The sequence below is a fragment of the Bubalus kerabau genome, chromosome 11 (assembly GCF_029407905.1).
Source record: "Bubalus kerabau isolate K-KA32 ecotype Philippines breed swamp buffalo chromosome 11, PCC_UOA_SB_1v2, whole genome shotgun sequence".
NCBI lineage: Eukaryota > Metazoa > Chordata > Mammalia > Artiodactyla > Bovidae > Bubalus > Bubalus kerabau.
In genome coordinates, this window is record NC_073634.1 from 9,066,544 (window position 1) to 9,086,021 (window position 19,478).

At 45.7% G+C, this 19,478-nt stretch overlaps 1 protein-coding gene across 2 annotated transcripts in view; it reads right to left on the bottom strand.

The window, feature by feature from the left end:
* Positions 1-19,478, bottom strand: part of TBC1D8 (TBC1 domain family member 8) — a 139,793-nt gene that overhangs the window by 49,368 nt on the left and 70,947 nt on the right. For both annotated transcript variants that reach the window (XM_055539453.1, XM_055539455.1), the window contains exons 3-4: positions 10,907-11,025; positions 5,956-6,184 (exon numbers count right to left, since the gene is read on the bottom strand). In XM_055539453.1, the coding sequence (XP_055395428.1) occupies positions 5,956-6,184; positions 10,907-11,025 (348 nt within the window). The remainder of the gene's footprint in view (positions 1-5,955; positions 6,185-10,906; positions 11,026-19,478) is intronic.

The window sequence follows — 19,478 nt, forward strand, 5'->3', positions numbered from 1 at the left end:
ACTTTTTAAGCCAGAGCAGGAAAGAGGAAGCGCAGAACTGCTTGGCAGCTGCTTTGTTAGAACCCAACTCATGTTCCAATCATTTTCTTCAAGATTTAAGCCAAGCTGCTGGCTACTGCACATGTACAAGGAACATCGTTCTGATGTACCAAGTAAATAACAGAGAAACTTTCCCCCAAATAGTTAAACTGAAATATTTGCAAAATATGCAGACGTTTCTTGATCCAAATAAATTCTGGTTTCAATAGCTGCATTCATGACATAACCTGTGGAAAAAAATGGGAGGGCAAAAGAGGACTTGTGATCTGGTTTGGAGGAAGCGGCCCAACATTTAGACTGTGTCAGGTGACAGTTGTCCAAATCTTAGAAAACAGAGTACAAGTGCTTTTCATGGAACTCTCCTTAAAGTAATACAGTGCTATCAGCGCAGTTCACAAGCGCCCTGTTCTCAGAAATGTCTCCAGTGCTGTGGCCGTCAGGCTCAGTGGCTGATGCGGAACAAATGGGGAGGGACATACAGAACAACTTAAAATGATCGATGTTATCAAACATTAGGAACCATTTCTTTTTTCCAAGTTTCACTGACTTAAAATCAGGTTTAGTGATGACGACTGATAACTGTTGGAAAATAATTCATTTTCTTTTTCAAATTAAAAAAGGGGACAATGAACTGTTTTCATTTCTCTCCATTTATCTTGCAATAAATGGCCAAAGAAGCTGAAGTTGATCAGTTTGATGAAGACCTAGAAAACCTCCTAGAACTAACATCAAAAAAAGATGTTCTATTCATCACTGGGGATTGGAATGCAAAAGTTAAGAGATATCTGGAGCAACAGGCAAGTTATAAGCCTTGGAGAACAAAATGAAGCAAAGTTAGCAAAGGCTAACTGAATTCTGCTAAGAGAATGCATTGGTCATAGCAAATATCCTTTTTCAACAACACAAGAGATGACTTTATACATGGACGTCACCAAATGGCCAATACTAAAATCAAATTGATTACATTCTTTGTAGCCGAAGATGGAGAAGCTGTATACAGTCAGCAAAAATAAGACCTGGAGCTGACTGTGGCTCAGATCATCAGCGTCTCATAGCAAAATTCAGTCTTAAGCTAAAGAAAGTGGGGAAAATCTTTAGGCCAGCCAGGTACATCTTAAATCAAGTCTCCTATGAATATGCAGTGGAGGTAACGAATAGATTCAAGAGATTAGGACTTGTAACCAGTGTGCCTGAAGAATTACGGATGGAGCTCCGTTATTGTACAGGAGGCAGAGAACAAAACCATCCCAAAGAAAAAGAAAAGCAAGAAGGCAAAGTGGTTATCTGAGGAGGCCTTACAAATAGCTAAAGAAAGAAGAGAAGTGAAAAGCAAGGGAGAGAGGGAAAGGTATATCCAAATAAACGCAGATTTCCAAAGAACAGCACGGAGAGACAAGCCTTCTTCAATGAACAGTGCATAAAACTACAGGAAAACAGAAGGGGAAAGACTAGAGATCTCTTCAGGAAAACTGGAGATATCAAGGGAACATTTTGTCCAAAGATGGGCCCAAAAAAGGAAATAAATGGTAGAGACCTAGTAGATGCTGAAGAGTTCAAGAAAAGATGGAAAGAATGCACAGAAGAAAGATCCAGATGAACCAGATGACTAAGATGGTGTGGTCAGCCACCCAGAGAAAGCCATTCTGGAAAGCGAAGTCAAGTGGCCCTTAGGAAACAAAGCTGTTACTAAAGCTAGTGGATGTGACAAAATTCCAGCACAACTATCCGAAACCCTAAAAGATGACGCCATCAAGGTGCTGCATTCAATATGTCAGCATATCTGGAAGACCCGGCAGTGGCCACAGGACTAGAAAAGGTCAATCCTCATTCCAATTCCAAAGAAGGGGAGTACTAAAGAATGTGCTAACCATCAGAAAACTGCACTTATCTCCCATGCTAGTAAGGTCATGCTTGAAACCTTGCACGCTAGGCTTCAGCATTATGTGAACTAAGATCTTCCAGATGTTCAAGCTGAATCTAGAAAAGGAAGAGGAAACAGATCAAATTGCCAACACTCAATGGATCATAGAGAAAGCTAAGGAATTTCAAAAACCATCTACTTCTGTTTCATTGACTATGCCAAAGCCTTTGACTGTGTGGATCATAATAAACTATGGAAAGCTCTTAAAGAGATGGGAATACTAGACCATCTTATCTGTCTCTTGAGAAACCCGTATGCAGGTCAAGAAGCAACAGTTAGAACCCTGTATGGAACATCTGATTGGTTCAAGATTAAGAAAAGAGCATGACTGGGCTGTCTGCTGCCACCACTGAGTGTATCATGGGAAATGTCAGGCTGGATGAGTTACAAGCCAGAATCAAGATAGGTGGGAGAAACATCAACAACCTCAGATATGAAGATGATACCTAATGGCAGAAAGTGAAGAGGAACTAAAGAGCCTCTTGAAGAGGGTGAAGGAGGAGAGTGAAAGAGCCTGCTTAAAACTAAATATTAAAAAACTAAGATCATGGCATCCGGCCCCATCACTTCATGGCAAATAGAGAAGGAAAGGTGGAAGTAGTGACAGATTTGCTCTTCTTGGGCTCTAAAATCACTGCAGATGGTGACTACAGCCATGAAGTCAGAAGACATATGCTTCTTGGCAGGAAAGCTATGACCAACCTAGATAGTGTGTTGAAAAGCAGAGATATTACTCTGCCAGCAAAGGTCCATACATCAAGGTTACGGTCTTCCCAGTCGTCATGTTTGGTTGTGAGAGCTGGACCGTAAAGAAGGCAGAGCACCAAAGAATTGATGCCTTCAAACTATGGTGCTGGAGAAGACTCCTGAGAGTCCCTTGGACAGCAAGGAGATCAAACCAGCCAAACCACTGGAAGGACTGATGCTGAAGTTGAAACTCCAGTATTTCAGTCATCTGATGCAAACAGCTGAGCTTGTCATTGGAAAAGCTTTTTCACTGGATTCGGAGAAGGCAATGGCAACCCACTCCAGTACTCTTGCCTAGGAAATCCCATGAATGGAGGAGCCTGGTAGGCTGCAGTCCATGGGGTCTCTAAGAGTAGGACACGACTGAGCGACCGAAGTCCCTCATGCTGGGAAAGACTGAAGACAGGAGAGGAGGGCATCAGAGGATGAGATGGCTGGATGGCATCACCGATGCAATGGACATGAACTCTGGCAAACTTTGGGAGATGGTGAGGGTCAGAGAGACCTGGTGTGCTGCAGTCCATGCGGTCTCAAAGAGTCAGACACACCTGGGCAACAGAACAACAATCTCGCAATACTGTTTCCAGTGCTTTGATCATTTAAAAGGCCACATTTCTACATCAGGCCTGAGAATAAGCTTCTTAAGACCCTTACATTTGCTTTTATATAGTCTTTTTTCACGCACACACCCCCCCCCATCTACACTTGCAGCTTTCTCTCATTAAGCAACCCCCTTGGGAAGAGCCCTGCACTTAAGAAGCTCATTCAAGTAGGAAAAAACAGACCACTGACTTGACAGGACCCAAAACACGAGTGCAGGACAAGTTACAAGGGGAGCAGCGAAGGCTTCCGAGAGATGAGAAAACCTGAACTGAATTTTGAAGGATGAACAAGAGTTCCCAAACAGGCCTAAGAATGGGGAAGGCAAGGAGAAAGAGGGTGTTTACTTTTGAGAAGAATTTCAGAAACCAGAAAACCCAGAATGGCAAGGGTTAGGTGGGAGCTGATTCCAAGGGTAGGGAAGGCTGTGCACACAGCGGGCGTGTACTGGGTGTCAGAGCCTGGGGGGGCAGCACAGGAAAGGCCAGGGGTGACCCCGTGCAGGACGCTGGCCACAGCAGAGTACAAAGGAGCCCTGCCTACTGGCTCAACGTGACATAAAAACAAACGCAGGAAGGAAAAATATACATCTATATAAATACAAACACAGCATATACACCACCCTGCGTGGGCACTTGAGACAACACTTGTTCCAGAAGAAGTTTCAATGGTCATGACTTTGAACGTTTCAATATACTATTGACCCTGTGGCTTCCCTTTCTTACCTCGGAATCCTGTTGCCCAGGACGATGATTGCGGGTAGAAAAATGTGCGAGAAGTGAACTCTTGCCTGGATCTCAGGGGGTCCGGGGTGAGGAACCCCCTTCTACGAATACCTGCTACGCTCACACCTCGGAATTCTTTAAATGGCTCCCTGGATTCAGAAGTACAGCTTGTTCTATTCCTTTAGAACTCCTGCGCCCTCGGTTACACTGTTTTCAAAGTAGCAAAAACTCTTCAGAAGGTGCGTGAAGGGAGCTACAAAGAAAGGCTCCTTAAGGCAAGAGAAGAAATGAATTCTCATAAAATCAAACCTCTGTAGACTGCAACTGACATATACAAGACAGTAAAGCATCTGCCCACAATGCGGGAGACCCGGGTTCCATCCCTGGGTCGGGAAGATCTCCTGGAGGAGGAAATGGCAACCCACTCCAGTACTCTTGCCTGGAAAATCCCATGGATGGAGGAGCCTGGTGGGCTACAGTCCATAGGGTCGCAAAGAGTCAGACACGACTGAGTGACTTCACTTTCATGTATAAAATAGATAACTAATAAGGACTTACTGTATAGCACAGGGGAACTCATTCTCTGAAATGGGCCATACAGGAAAGGATCTAAAAAAGGATTGGATAGGGACTGCCTGATGGTCCAGCAGCTAAGGATCTGTGCTCCCACTGCAGGGCCAGCAGTTCAGTCCCTGATCAAGGAACTAGAGCCCACGTGCCACAACTAAGAGTTTGCATGTCACAACTAAAATATCTCAGGGCAGCCAGAGACATAAACATTTAAAAAATAAAAAAGAGTGGATATATGTATATGTATTTCAATAATTTCCTCAGACAATCTTAGATATGCAGATGATACCATCCTAATAGCAGAAAGTGAAGAGGAACTAAACATCCTCTTGAGGAAGGTAAAAGAGGAGAGTGAAAATGCTGGCTTAAAACTCAACATTCAAAAAACGAAGATCATGGCATCTGGTCCCATCACTTCATGGCAAATAGATGGGGAAACAATGGAAACAGTGGCAGATTTTCTTTTCTTGGGCTCTGAAATCACTGCAGATGTTAACTGTAGCCATGAAATTAAAAGATGCTTGCTCCTTGGAAGAAAAGCTATGACAAACCTAGACAGTGTATTAAAAAGCAGAGACATCACTTCGCTGACAAAGGTCCATATAGTCAAAGCTGTGGTTTTTCCAGTAGTCACGTATGGATATGAGAGTTGGACCATAAAGAAGGCTGAGAGCCTAAGAATTGATGCTTTTGAATTGTGGTGCTGGAGAAGACTCTTGAGAGTCCCTTCGGCAGCAAGGAGATCAAGGAGATCAAATCCTAAAGGAAATCAACCCGGAATATTCATTGGAAGCACTGATGCTAAAGCTCCAATACTTTGGCCACCTGATGCAAAGAGCTGACTCGCTGGAAAAGACCCTGATGGTGGGAAAGATTGAGGGCAGGAGGAGAAGGGGGTGTAAGAGGATGAGGCGGTTGGATGGCATCACCTACACGATGGACATGAGTTTGAGCAAACTCTGGGAGACAGTGAAGGACAGGGAAGCCTGACGTGCTGCAGTCCATGGGGTCGCAAAGAGCTGGACACAACATCCACTAAACAGCAAAGTGTATATGTATAACTGATTCACTTTCCTGTAGAATAAAAACTAACACAACATGGTAAATTAACTATACTCCAATAAAAATTAAAAAAATAAAATCAAACCTCCTTAGTGGTACTCACATATATAATACAATATGATTGTCTGCACAGGGCATCTGGAAATTAACCACATGCCACCTGTTACGTCTCGACCACTTATTTAAATCTTTTGCCGCCTAACTCTTTAGGCAATGACTGGTCTCGGGACCAGCGCTGAGCATCCCAGGAGCCAGCTCCATCCGGGAGGGACCCACTCGCCCCTCACTTACGCTCCTTGCCCAAGAAGAAGGAATAGAAGCAGAGGTGGTTGATGCTCAGGTACAGCCAGCCTTGGCGGGGCACCCGGCCCTTCCAGCAGCAGCATGAGTAATATGTGATCAGCTTCTCGGCCTCCGGGAAGTTGAACCTGGCCTCGAACTTCACCAAGGCCTCGCGGAACTTCTCAGGCTCCTCCTCCTGCTCGGCCAGCCTGCTGCTCGTCTCCTCAGCAATCAGAGCCTGACATACAGACAGAGAAGGGTCCCCAGGTCAGGAAAAGGGCAAGGACAGTCGAGCATGGGCATCCGGGGAGCCAGGCCCACTCAGACAGACCCTTAAGATGGGTGAGGATCCGGTCCACCCTCCAGAAACATGCCCGGAGGGGAGGAAGCAAGCTGGGGGAATCCTCAGACCAGTCTCTCTCTTGGCCACTCACCAGCGAGGCTTTGGGTGAATCCCCAACTTCTAAGCCCCAGTTCTCAAATGGGTTACTACCTTATAATCCCCCCCTGCTCCTTCCTCCAGAGATAGGAGGTCAAATGATGGTCTTGGGGGGTATGGACTCAATGCATCAACTCTGAAGCATCATCCACGCTGGGGTTTAAAAGTTAGTCCTTTTATACAAAAGAACATCTCTATGAAACAGACTCATGGACACAGAGAACAGACCCGTGGTTACCAAGGGGAATGGGGGGAGGGATGGATTGGGAGTTTGGGATTAGCAGATGCAGACTGTTATATATACGATGGATAAACAACAAGGTCCGACTGTAGAGCACAGGGAATTGTATTCAACGTCCTGTGATCAAACATAAATGAAAGGGGGTATTTTTTTAAAAAGAATGTATATATATAAGTGAATCGTTTTGTGGTATAGCAGAAATTAATACATTATAAATCTACTATGCGTGTGTGCTAAGTCACTTCAGTTGTGTTTGACTCTTTGTGACCCCATGGATTGTAGCCTGCCAGGCTCCTCTGTCCACAGGGTTCTTCAGGCAAGAATACTGGAGTGGGTTGCCATGGCCTCCTCCAGGGGATCTTCCTGACCCAGAGATCAAACCCGAATCTCCTGCAGATGTCTCCTGCATTGCAGGTGGACTTTTTACCTTCTGAGCCACCAGGGGATTTCTACCCACATCTACACTGCATGAGCAATTTTAGAAAATATCCTGCACATTACCATTAAAATAAAAATGCAAGTTAAAGTTTCTTAAAAAATAAATCTGGAGGCTGGTAAAGAACTTCAAGGATTTTCATTTCTCTCATGATGTTTTTTTTCTTTTCCAAATTTTATTTCACAAGACATTATAAAACTTATAACTAAGAGGGGTATTTTATGGTTTAAAGATCTTTTTGATAAGGGTCATTTTTAGAGTCTTTACTGAATTTGTTACAATATTGCTTTAGTTTTATGTTGTTTTTTTTGGCGGAGAGGCACATGGGATCTTAGCCCCCCAACTAGGTATCAAACCCATACCCACTGCATTGGAAGGCAGAATCTTAACCACTGGACCACCAGGGAAGTCCCGAGAGGTATTTTTTCAAAGTTACCTAATATGTAATAACTGCCGTGCACCATGAGATGTGAAGGGGATTTCTAAGAGGCCTCTATAGCAGGCAGACATGGTCACAAGGGCAGCCCGCAGGCCCTGGCCTCCCTGATGGCTGAGTCAGCCCAACGCAGAGGCTTCCTTTAAAGTTCCATAGAGCAAGTCGAATGGTCAGGATACAGGCAGGGAAGCCCCAACTCCCAGATCCTTTCAATCTCCCAGGACAAACGAAGAAGACCCAACGCCATGTGGTGGCCCAAAGACACAGCCGACCTCTGACCGGCCGGTCCCCTCAGCCCCGGCACCCACTCCAGGCCAGCAGCCCCCCGGGACTTAACAGGCACGTCTGCTGTGGAGTATAAGGGATCAGAGTGTGTGTGTGTGTATGTGTGTGTGTGTGTGTGTGCGTGCGCGCGTGCATGTGTGCCTCTGTGTGTACATGCATGTACGTGTGTATGTCTCTGTGTGTGCGTGTCTGTGTGTGTACATGCATGCACGTGTGTGTGTGCACGTGTATGTCTGTGTGTGTGTGTCTGTGTGAGTGTGTCTGTGTGTGTACATGCATGTACGTGTGTGTGTGTCTCTGTATATCTATGCGTGTGTGTCTGTATTTGTGTGTGTCTGTCTATCTCTGTGGATCTGTGCATGTGTCTGTGTATGCATGTGTGCTCAGTCATGTCTGACTCTTTGTGACCCCATGGACTGTAGCTCACTAGGCTCCTCTGTCCATGGACTTCCCAGGGAAGAAAACTGGAGAGGGTAGCCATTTCCTTCTCCAGGAGATCTTCACAACCCAGGGATCAAACCCACGTCTCCTGCATTGTAGGCAGATTCTTTACTGCTAAGCCACCTGGGAAGCCCCAAGTGATCAGTATATGCCCCCTCCCCAAATATGCCACTTGGGCTTAAGAATTATTTTGAGCTAAAGACACTTGAGAAATAGCAGATGTCAAAAAAAAAAAAAAAGCTCTCTCCCCTTCCTCACTATTTACCTAAAAACAGGATACAAATCTCCATTTGTAAAGGTGTCTCCCCATCCTGTGCCAGAAAGAGGAAGACAGCTCTTCGGCTCTGACTCATCAGAGACAACTCTGGACTCTGACCAGCACGAGAGGCTCCAGACAGGAGGAGCCTACACGGCAAACCCAACTGGAGTGGCTGGTCTCACTCTAGGATCCAGCATCCGGCGGCTTACCACCCTAAAAGCTCACACTCTTTGTTCCTTTGACTCGTCGCTTCTCTGTAAATGTGCTATTCTTCATTATGATGCTGCACAAGCCCCGCGCCCTAACCATCCCACTGAGCTATTCATTGTGGAGTTTTTCCCACCTTTACGTGCACTGCCCAAGCTGATAAACTCTTTTTCTCATTAAGCTGTCTTCTGTTGGTTTAATTTCCAGGCCCCCAGCAAAGAGCATAAGAGGTCAGAGCAAAAGTTTTTCCCTCCCCTTCTTCTGACTTTCCAAAAGTCACTGCAGCAGAAATGCATTTCCTTCCTTCTGATTAAGAGGAGAAACACCTAAATCAAAGAACCGCCAGCACAAAGGTGAGACCGAGAAAAGAAGGTAAATGTGAAAATAACTGTGAAACAGGCATTTCCGTCAGTGCAGCCTGACCTGGGGAACCAAGCTGGACCACTCTGTGGTGGTAACACATGAGCTGAAAAAGACCCACTGGGACCTGCACCCATCTGCTAACCCCCCGGGCCAGAGGCAACCGCAGAGGACACCAGCCAACACTGTCACTCCTCCCGGACTCAGAAGACTGGCCTTCCACCCAACCCCATAATTATCCCCAGTCCCCAAAGGAAAACAATGCTCCTCTTGGCTCTTTCAAAACTAAGAGTTTAGGGCTTCCCTAGTGGTCCAGTGGTCAAAAATCCGCCTGACAGTGCAGGGGACACAGGCCCCACCCCTGGTCCCCAGCAGATCCTACAGGCCTCGGAGCGACCGAGTCCGTGCACGTAACTAGGGAGCCTGTGCTCGCGTGCCCGGGAGTCACAGCTGCAGAGCCCATGTTGCTGCAGCTACTGAAACCTGTGCGCTCTAGAGCCCGCGCTCTGCAACAAGAAGCCCTGCAAACACACTGAGAGGGCAGCCCCCGCTCAGCGCAGCTAGAGAAGGGCCGAAAGCAGCAACGAAGACCCAGCATGGCCAAAGAGAAACAAACAAATCTTTCCCAAAAAATAAAATTAAGAATTTACTCTAAGACCCTTCACTAAAAGCCAAAACACTTAGGATACTGGAAAGGCAAACTTTTTAGAGAGAGAGAGAGAAAAAAAAAAAATCAATGGTCTGGGATGTTTTACTCTAAGGGATGAAAACTACATTACAGGCTAATATGTGAAACTGTTTCGTAAGAGAGTTGAAATCAGAATGAGAAACATTGCCTCCCTGCCTGTGAGGGTTTTCAAAGCACCAGTGACCAAGCATCTTACTGAAATGAGAGCTGTTACATAAGACATAGCTCACAGCAGGTAAGAGAGACCTCCCCAAACATTCCTCTCCTTCTCAAAACTTATTTGGTTTTCATTTCATTCAATTAACATGTTTTAAGAATAAATATCCACTTGCAGAGAGAGAAAAGTGCCAGCTGCAACAAAAAAAAGAGGGACAAGATGTCACAGCTGCAAAGAACTTGCTACTAACTCATTTCAGGAGACAAATAACATTGTTGCTGTGCAAAAACATGAATCTCAACATTTTTTTCCCCCTTGAGATAAAAAAGGACCTTCACTTCTGTAAAGGATAAGGAAACCTTAGGCCCAAGAATGAGGGTTTTGTTTTGTTTCCATTTTGGGTGGATTTTGCCAGACTGACTCTTTAAAATTTGACTGATGACAAGTCAAACTCATTTGGTTTTAATGCTTCCCTGGTGGCTCGGTGGTTTAAAGAAAAAAAAATCTGCCTGCCAGTGCAGGAGACATGGGTTCAATCCCAGGGTCAGGATGATCGCCTGGAGGAGGAAATGGCAACCCACTCTGGTATTCTTGCCTGGGAAATCCCATGACAGAAGAGCCATACGGGCTACAGTCCATGGGGTCGCAAGAGTCAGACGTGACTAAGTGACTAAACAACAACAATAATTAAGCCCAGAAGTTCAATTATAGTAGAGACACTATTAAAGGAAAAGAATATGATCAAAAACGCTGCAGTGTCCTGGATGTCATGCAGCCGTGATAAGAGAGATGTGAAACCGGGGGAAACATCAAGGTCAACGGACTTAGCTTCAGGACTTCCCTGGTGGTCCAGTGGCACAGACTCCGCGCTCCCAATGCAAGGGCCCAGGCTCAACCCCTGGTCAAGGACCTAGCTCCTGCATGCTCTAACCAAGAGTCCACAGGCTACAACTGAGACCCAGTGAAGTCAAAGTTTTAAGAAAGCCGGAGGGTGGGGTGGGGGGAACCTACCTTCACCTTCCCTTTGACAAAACTGGCAATGTCATCTTTATTATCAAAGACAGACAAGGTGTGGAGGAGATTTTGCTCCAGCCAGTCCCAGTGCTGGTTTATTTCCTCTAGCGTGGCACCTGGGTAAGAACAGAAAAGGACACAGAGATTAAGAGACAGAACCAATGTCTAGAATACGAACTTGCTTTCCAAACAGGAGTCCTGCATTCATGTGATTAAAACATTCCGGCCGTTCATGCCACAGTTAGCCAGCTGACACGGAAGGCATGCTGCAGCGGGGCCACGGTCCACCTGCCACACGGACGGGCCAGCCGACCCGCCGAGCTGTTCTGGGAACTCTCTGCAGGAGTCCTGCCAGCCTGGCTAACGAGTGGAACTCTGACTACCTCCACTCAAGGGACCGAAACATCTGTAGTTATACAGCCACTCCAGAGCAAACAAGCCCCAGGGTGACCTGATCCTGATGGTCTCACAGAATTCCCCCTGTGAGCACGGGGGTCCCTCAAAAGAGACGAGAATTTGCCTTGAGGTGGCTCTGCCCGTGGCCCCAGGGCACTCACTGCCGCTGGGCCATTTCCAGGTACCCATTTGTCCTCTGTAAGTTTTATAACAAAATCCCTCAGAACACATATAAGAAGAGGTTTTATCGTACATGTTAAAACAAAACCACAAAAACATTCAGTGGTTATCTAGTAAGTTAATTTCTTTCAAAGGCAAGTAAAAACACAATCAGCCTATTAGTGAAGCATTCCACAACACAGGCACCAAAAAGCTTAGCCGTCTGAGTTGACGTTAGTTCTCCAAAAGGAGCTCCTAGTCCTCCCCACTGGATAACGGACACCTTGGCCCGGGAACTGTGCCAGGCCCTACTGATAAAGTCCAGGACTTGAAGCAAGCTCAGTCCTGGACTAGAAGAGGCACCTGTGACTCTGGTACATCTAGTGTGGAAACAGGTGATGCCCCAGCTAGGAGGGCAGGTTTGTTCAAATGGGAAGCAGGAGACACCTCAGCCTCAGAGAGGTGAAGGGCTGGAGGACGAGAGTGCAGAGTAACCCAGGCAGCGGGAGAGGCGGCAGGACCCGCAGAACCAGAAACCGCACACTCACAGTGCTAAGCCGACCTTCCTCTATATTATTTACGGTCTTCCTCTCCCCAGAACGTGGACACTCGTGAAGACCTTACAAACACCCCATGCGTAAAACCGCCAAAAAAAAAAAAAAAAGACACAAACAACAAAACTGCCAGAGAGCTCACCCTGGACCTGTGGGTTTGGGGTGCCTGTGGCGAGTTCTGATGTGCACTTCGGGAGGGAGTGAAAAGAAGAACCTAAGAGAATACCTCATAAGGAAAAGTGAGACCTGAAACAGTGGTTATTTAGGGACTTCCCTGGCAGCCCAAAGGTTAAGAGTCTGTGCTTCCAGTGCAGGGTATGTGGGTTCAACTCCTGGTCGGGGAACTAAGTTCCCACCTGCTACTTGGTGAGCCTCTCCCCACACCACCCCCCAAAAAAAAAAGAACACCCAAAACACAATGGTATTTTTCCCCCCTATTCTCCAAATGTTAGGCATGGCATCGCATCCATGCCTAACAAGCAACATTCTCTGGTCATCACTAAAGCAGACTCTCATCCTTCTGCTAAGGACACTAACCACAACACGGGACCCCACCCTCATGGCCTCATCTGAACTGAATCCCCTCCCAAAGGGCCCACCTCCAAATACCATCACACTGGTGGGGGGAGGGCTTGCACACATCTGAATGTGGGGGGAGGGGAAAGACACCATTCACCACCAGTGACCCCATCCAGCTCTCAGTGAGTCCACCTCCCATCTTGCTCTTTTGGATCATAAACCCAAGCAGCAGCCCACTTGGGATAAGTGGTCACATCTCCACTTCCTACCCAAACAGGAAGCCCCTGGCCCTGCAGGCTCCCTACTCCTCTTACAGGAGAGACCGCTGTGAAACAACAGCCTCAAGCCACACGTTTCCACCTCCTTGCCTTGTTGCAGCTGAGAAGCACCACGGGCCACCAGCAGCTCTACAGGAGCCACCAGAGAGAATCTGGCCGGGGTCTCACTGTGGCCAGCTCTGCTCAAACTGGAATACAGCCTCAATATGCACCAGTGCTTCTGCTGGTACTCAAAGGACATTGGCTTAAGTTGGATTAAGGGAACTTCCTTGACTACATCATCCAGGACGTCTACTTTAGGCAGATACGATGCTACTTCTTCGTATGTGCATGCTAAATTGCTTCAGTCATGTCTGTCTCTTTGTGACCCTACGGACTGTAGCCTGACAGGCTCCTCTGTCCAAGGGATTCTCCAGGCCAGAATACTATAACTGGTTGCCATTTCCTCCTCCAAGGAATCTTCCTGACCCAAGGATTGAACCCATGTCTCTTTATGTCTCCTGCATTGGCAGGCGGGTTCTTTATCCCTAGCAGCAACTGAGAACCCCCAGCTCTTCCAAAACAAAAGTTTAAAAACTTCAACCTCCAAAAAACAAACAAACAAAAAAGCCCACATATTTCCAGGCTCTGCAACAGGACTCTCTTGACGCCTTGAAACAATGTCCCCCTGAAGTGAAGACCCACAGCGTCTGCCTGGTTCCTCACATTCAACGCTGAGATGCAAGTCTCATTTACAAGCCTGGCTGCACTCTCCTTGTCCGCTCATCCACTGTCTTCAGTGGGCACCCACACAGCTATCACTTACCAGGACACCCCCTAAACCCCGTGGGCTGGCAAACGGAGTCTTTGTGGGGAGGGGACAGTGTCTAAGTTCATCTGTGATGGACAGTTCAACTGTGGGGACAGTTCATCGCAGGAGAGAGTCTCGGGGCCACTGCATCCATAAACTTATGTTCATGGGCTCCCTGGGTGGTCGGCTCTCCTCTCTTCTCTAGACCTTTAAGGTTTTCTCTCTCTAGATCTTTTTTTATGTAATTTTTATTTCAAATCAGAGTATGTTTGATTTACAATATTGTGTTAGTTTCAGGCGTACAGCTAAGTGAATCAGTTATACATAGGCATATATCTATTCTTTTTCAGATTATTTTCCCATCTAGGTTATTACACAGTATTGAGTTCCCTGTGCTATACAGTATATCCTTGTTGCTTATTTATTTTATATATAGAAGTATGTAAATACTAACCCTAAACTCCTAATTCATACTTCCCCTTATAGATCTTTATTTAGCTTTTATTCTCCATCATAGTAAAATCAACTGGTCAGAATATTTAAAAAACACAACAAAAAAAACAACAAGCAAAACAGGAGAAGGGAGGAGGGGAAGGGATAGTCAGGAAGTCTGGGATGGACATGCACACAGTTTATTTAAAATGGGGAACGAACAAGGACCTACTGTGGAGCACAGGGAACTCTGCTCAATGTTATGTGGCGGCCTGGGTGGGGGGGAGCTTGGGGGAGAGTGGTTGCGTGCATTATGTATGGCTGAGTCCCTCTGTTGTCCACCTGAAGCTCTCACAACATACCCCAATACAAAATAAAAAGCTCAAAAACAAAACAAAACAAAAAAAACAAAGGGTGAGGAATACATGGGAAAAGAGTATCTGTACTGGTCTTCAATCTTTTGCCATATGTTTTCATATTCTTCCTAATTTACCCCTCCAACACCTTCCCCAGAAAAAAAAGGAAAAATGACTTGGAGGACTGAGGAGGAACAGAGGGGCCAGGACTGGCTCTGTGACCGTTCTGTTCCGGGCACAGCCTCACTGATGTCAAACGAAGGCTGCGAGAGGAAAGGGGGTCAGCTCTATCTCCAAGGTCACAGGTATCCGACGAAAGGCACACCAGGGTGCGAGCTCACTCTGCAAACCTGAAGTGCCCTGGGGTCCCTCCAGTAATAAGCTGCATTTTCAAGTAACATTTTCATCATCCTCTGGTCCAGTACTTCCTAGGTCTTGACACTAAAAAGGTTACTCTGTGCACAGAGAGCAAACACTCTGCCCACCACCCCATCTTCCCAAGTCCGTCTTCAGGGATGACATGAGACAGCTTTTCACTGATGCTGCTCCTAAGCTCACGGGGCCAACTGCTAGCTGAGAAACCATGCATGCCTCCCACCTGCTGACCACAGACAGCGTGGGTAAAACTCCAACAGAGCCCCAACACAGTGTATCACGTGGAATTAAGATTTGAGGCCATATCCTCCCCAAAACGAGACTTCCATCCCTTTAAAAACTTCTTCTGCCTCCCCAGGAGAAGCCTTATGACAACAGAAGACCACTCGGGAGCAAAACTAAGCTCACACCTTGAGACAGAAAGTAAGCCCGAATGTAACATCCATCACTGAGCGGAGGTCAGGGGAGGTGGCGGTGAAATCGGTCAGCCTGTCCTAATCTGACTCAGCTGTGTGTCTCTCCGGCAAAAACAAACACCATGCTGGAACTTTCCCACCCAAACTGTCTTCTACTTCCTACAAAAGGTGCCAAATGGCAGAGAAATTTTCCGAACTCTAATTTCCTCTGCAGGAAAGTCTTATGATGAGGGTCAAAAATACCGTAAACCATTGCAAACCGACTGCACGCCCGCGACCTCAAAGGGCCAAAAAGGAAAATCGCTTAACGTATATCACACGGCAAAGCTTGGACCACATGTGGCAGGTGTGTTTTTCAGCTTACGAAGTGGCCCATCAGAAAACAGCTATTTTTATAAACATGCCAATTTTTTTTTTTTTTTTTTTTTTTTTACTTTTTGGAGGCATGTGGGATCTTATTAATAGTTCTCCAATCCAGAATCGAACCTGCATTGGAAGTGTGAAGTGTTAAGCAATGGACATCCAAGAAAGTCCCCATACCACTTTATAAGGGCAACAACTGACTTAGAAAATATTTGCTAGAATTATGCAGAAACACATAAATATATTCCTGTCTGTGGGTCAAGGTCAAAGAAAGGTTTGAAAACCACCCTATTACAGACATATTAGTGATGAAAAATAAAGAGAGGCGCAAATAAGAAATGTGGGCTTTCCTGGTGGCTCCGTGGTAAAGAATCCGCCTGCCAACGCAGGAGATGTGGGTTTGATCCCTGGGTCAAGATGATTCCCTGGAGAAGGAAGTGGCAACCCACTCCAGTATTCTTGCCTGGGAAATCCCAAGGAGTCCAGGGGTTCACAAAAGAGTTGGACACAACTTAGCAACTAAACAACCACCACAAAAGGTTAAATTAGGTCTACCTATTAATTGCACAGGACTGGTCCACCTAAGAAGAGGAATAAACACTTGGGGTGCAGCCCTGAGGACCCACAGGAGGTAGCCATCTGCACGCCAGGGAGAGAGGCCTCAGGAGAAACTAACCTTGCTGGCCGCTTGATCTTGGACTTCCAACCTCCAGAACTGAGAAAATAAATTCCTACAGCTTAAGCCAGAAGTCCCCAACCTTTTTAGCACCAAAAACCGATTCTGTGGAAGACTTTTTTTCCATAGACCTGTGGGGTTGGGGGTGGGAGATGGCTTGGGGATGACTCTCGTAACGAACAAGCAACCTAGGTCCCTCATATGTGCCATTCACAGTAGGGTTTGCATTCTTATGAGACCCTAATGCCACTGCTGATCTGACAGGAGGCAGAGCTAAGGCAGTAATGTGATCGATGGCCAGCGGCTGTAAATACAGATGAAACTTTGCTTGCTTACCTGCCACTCACCTCCTGCTCTGCAGCCTGGTTCCTGAAAGGCCATGGATGGATACCAGTCCATAGCCCAGAGGTTGGGGACCCCTGGTTTAAGCCATGCAGTCTGTGATACTTTGTTAAGGTAGTCCTAGCAGGTTAATGGCTTCCCTAGTGGCTCAGGGGTAAAGAATCCGTTTGCAATACAGGAGACTCAGGAGACTCGAGTTGGAACCATGGGTTGGGAAGATCCCCTGAAGAAGGGAATGGCAACCCACTCCAGTATTCTTGCCTGGAATATCCCATGGACAGAGGAGCCTGGCAGGTCACAGTCCATGGGGTCCCAAAGAGTCAGACACACTGAAGTAACCTGGCACACAGGCACAGCAGGTTCTAAAACCCAAAGGTACAGAAACACTGTGGATTGCAACAGAAGTTCAATTAGCAAAAGTATACTTTGTTTCATCAAGGCCCCTAATGTTACAGAAAAAGCCTTTTCTCTTTTCTAAGAAAATTCAAGTTCAGTGGATCTTAAACATCACCCACACAAGAAGTCAAAAATCAGATCTGTAAATGCCTATGGCAACCCACTCCAGTATTCTTGCCTGCAGAATCCCATGGACAGAGGAGCCTGGTGGACTACAGTCCATGGAGTTGCAAAGAGTCGGACATGCCTGAGTGACTTAGCATAGCACCGCACATGCAAAACTATAGTCAAAAACTCTGGTTTTTCCAGTAGTCATGTATGGATGGGAGAGGTGGACCACAAAGAAGGCTGAGCACCTAAGAATTGACGCTTTCGAACTGTGGTGCTGGAGAAGACTTGAGAGTCCCTTCGACAGCAAGGAGATCAAACCAGTCAATCCTAAGGGAAATCAGCCCTGAATAATCATTGGAAGGACTGATGCTAAAGCTGAAGCTACTGGGGCCACCTGATGCAAAGAGCCAACTCATTGGGAAAGACCCTGATGGTAGGAAAGATTGAAGGCAGGAGGAGAAGTGGCTGACAGAGGATGAGATGGTCGGATGGGATCATCTGCACGATGGACACGAGGTTGAGCAAACTCCAGGAGACAGTGAAGGAGAGGGAAGCCCGGTGTGTGCAGTTCATGGGGTCGCAAAGAGTCGGAGACAACTTCGCAACTGAACAACAAATGCAAATCTAAAATACAGTGTTAGAAACATCAATTATGACCACAAAACAAATTACGTCAACGGGTTTATAAATAACCAACTTGATGGTCTAAGAAAGAACAGCTATAGCTGCAGACACAGGACATTTTCTGAAGGCCTAGCACCAGTCAGGCACTTTGTTAGGTATTCTGTACACTTAACCTTGTTTATCTTCATAAAAAAAAAGGATCGCAAGAAAGGTATTGCTATTTCCATCTTCTAGGTGAGAAATCTAAAGTGCAGACAAGAGCAACCTGGAGGCCTGTTCTTCTAGCTCTTTCTAGAGGAGACGGGAGCCTGGGGCTCAAGCTGAGTCACTTTGAAATTCACACACTGTATTTATTCTCAGGTTTTCCCCAGAGGTGTTTTCAGGAAATCAAACAAGCATTTCATTGTCTATACTTAACAGCTTCTGCACGAACACAGCCGTAAATAACTGGACCCCAGCTTCAGTTTTAAATAGTAACTGTGTATCTGCAGAGTAAATCTCCAACTGAGTTAACTATCTTCTTCGGCTCCCTGGATCCTAATTTACAATGACATGGGCATTGCAATGGACATCCTTCAGATTTGTTCTTTTGCAGTAGTTGAGGCTCAAGAGGGAAGGGATATATGTACAAGTATGGCTGATTTGCATTGTTGTACAGCACAAACCAACACAACATTGTAAAGCAATTTTCCCCTAGTTAAAAATAAATTTTAAAAAATTAAAAAGTTTAACAGTCAACACAGTGTCATTCCCAAATTCCACTTGACATTCATCCTACATAGAGAAACTCAGAGGCAAAGATTCTATTAAAAATCGCAAATGACAGTTAGGAGGTTTGGACCAAAGCTTTAACTTTCAGAAATCTCACATTCCTAAAGTGGATGCTCTAATACTACCTAATCCACATTGTCTGAAGGAGTATCTTTATAGGAACAAACAAGAATGTCACATCATCATGATTTTTTTTTAAACCTGTATAGATTTTTCACTATACAGTTTAAGAAAATAAGCTCTAAACCTATCTTTTTACATAATTTCTTTACCCCTTTTTGCCTTTAAATTAGAATGAGTCCCTAAAATTACTTGCAGTAAATGCAAAACAACTTCCTTGACACTGAAAATAGATTTTTAATTTACAACTGCAAGAGTCACTAAAATGTCCTTGTATTAGTGTCATTAGAAACACTTCTCAGAGATAGAAGCAGGGGGGCTTCCCTGGTGGTCCAGTGGCTAAGATTCTGTCCTTGCAATGCAGGGGTGTGGGTTCAATTCCTGGTTGGGAAACTAAAACCCCCCATGGTGCAAGGTGTGGCAAAAATAAAAATTAATTAATTTAAAAAATGGAAGCAGGGATAGTAGCAAAGATGCAGGAAATTTTGACCTACGTAAACAAAAGAAAAATAATTAGACCAGAAATGACATAGATTTAAAAAAATTGGTAGACAAAGACATGAGAGCTGTTATACTTCATGAGCTCAAAAAGCAGAGGAAAGCATGCGGATGGTGAGGAACTAAATGAAAGATACAAAAAAAAAAAAATGCAAGTCAAACTTTTTGGGATGGAAAACAGAGTCTGAAATCAGAAATATGCTAATGAGATTAAAAGCAAATTGGACATTGCAGGGGAAAAAGGACACTTGATAGCAAATAAAAACTCTGAAATGAGAAACAGGAGAAAAAGGATGAACGAAACCGAAAGGCCAGAGCATCAGTGAGCTGCGGGGCAGCAACAGACAGCCTGGAATCCCTTCAATGGAGGCCCCAGTTTCCTGGGAGAGAACG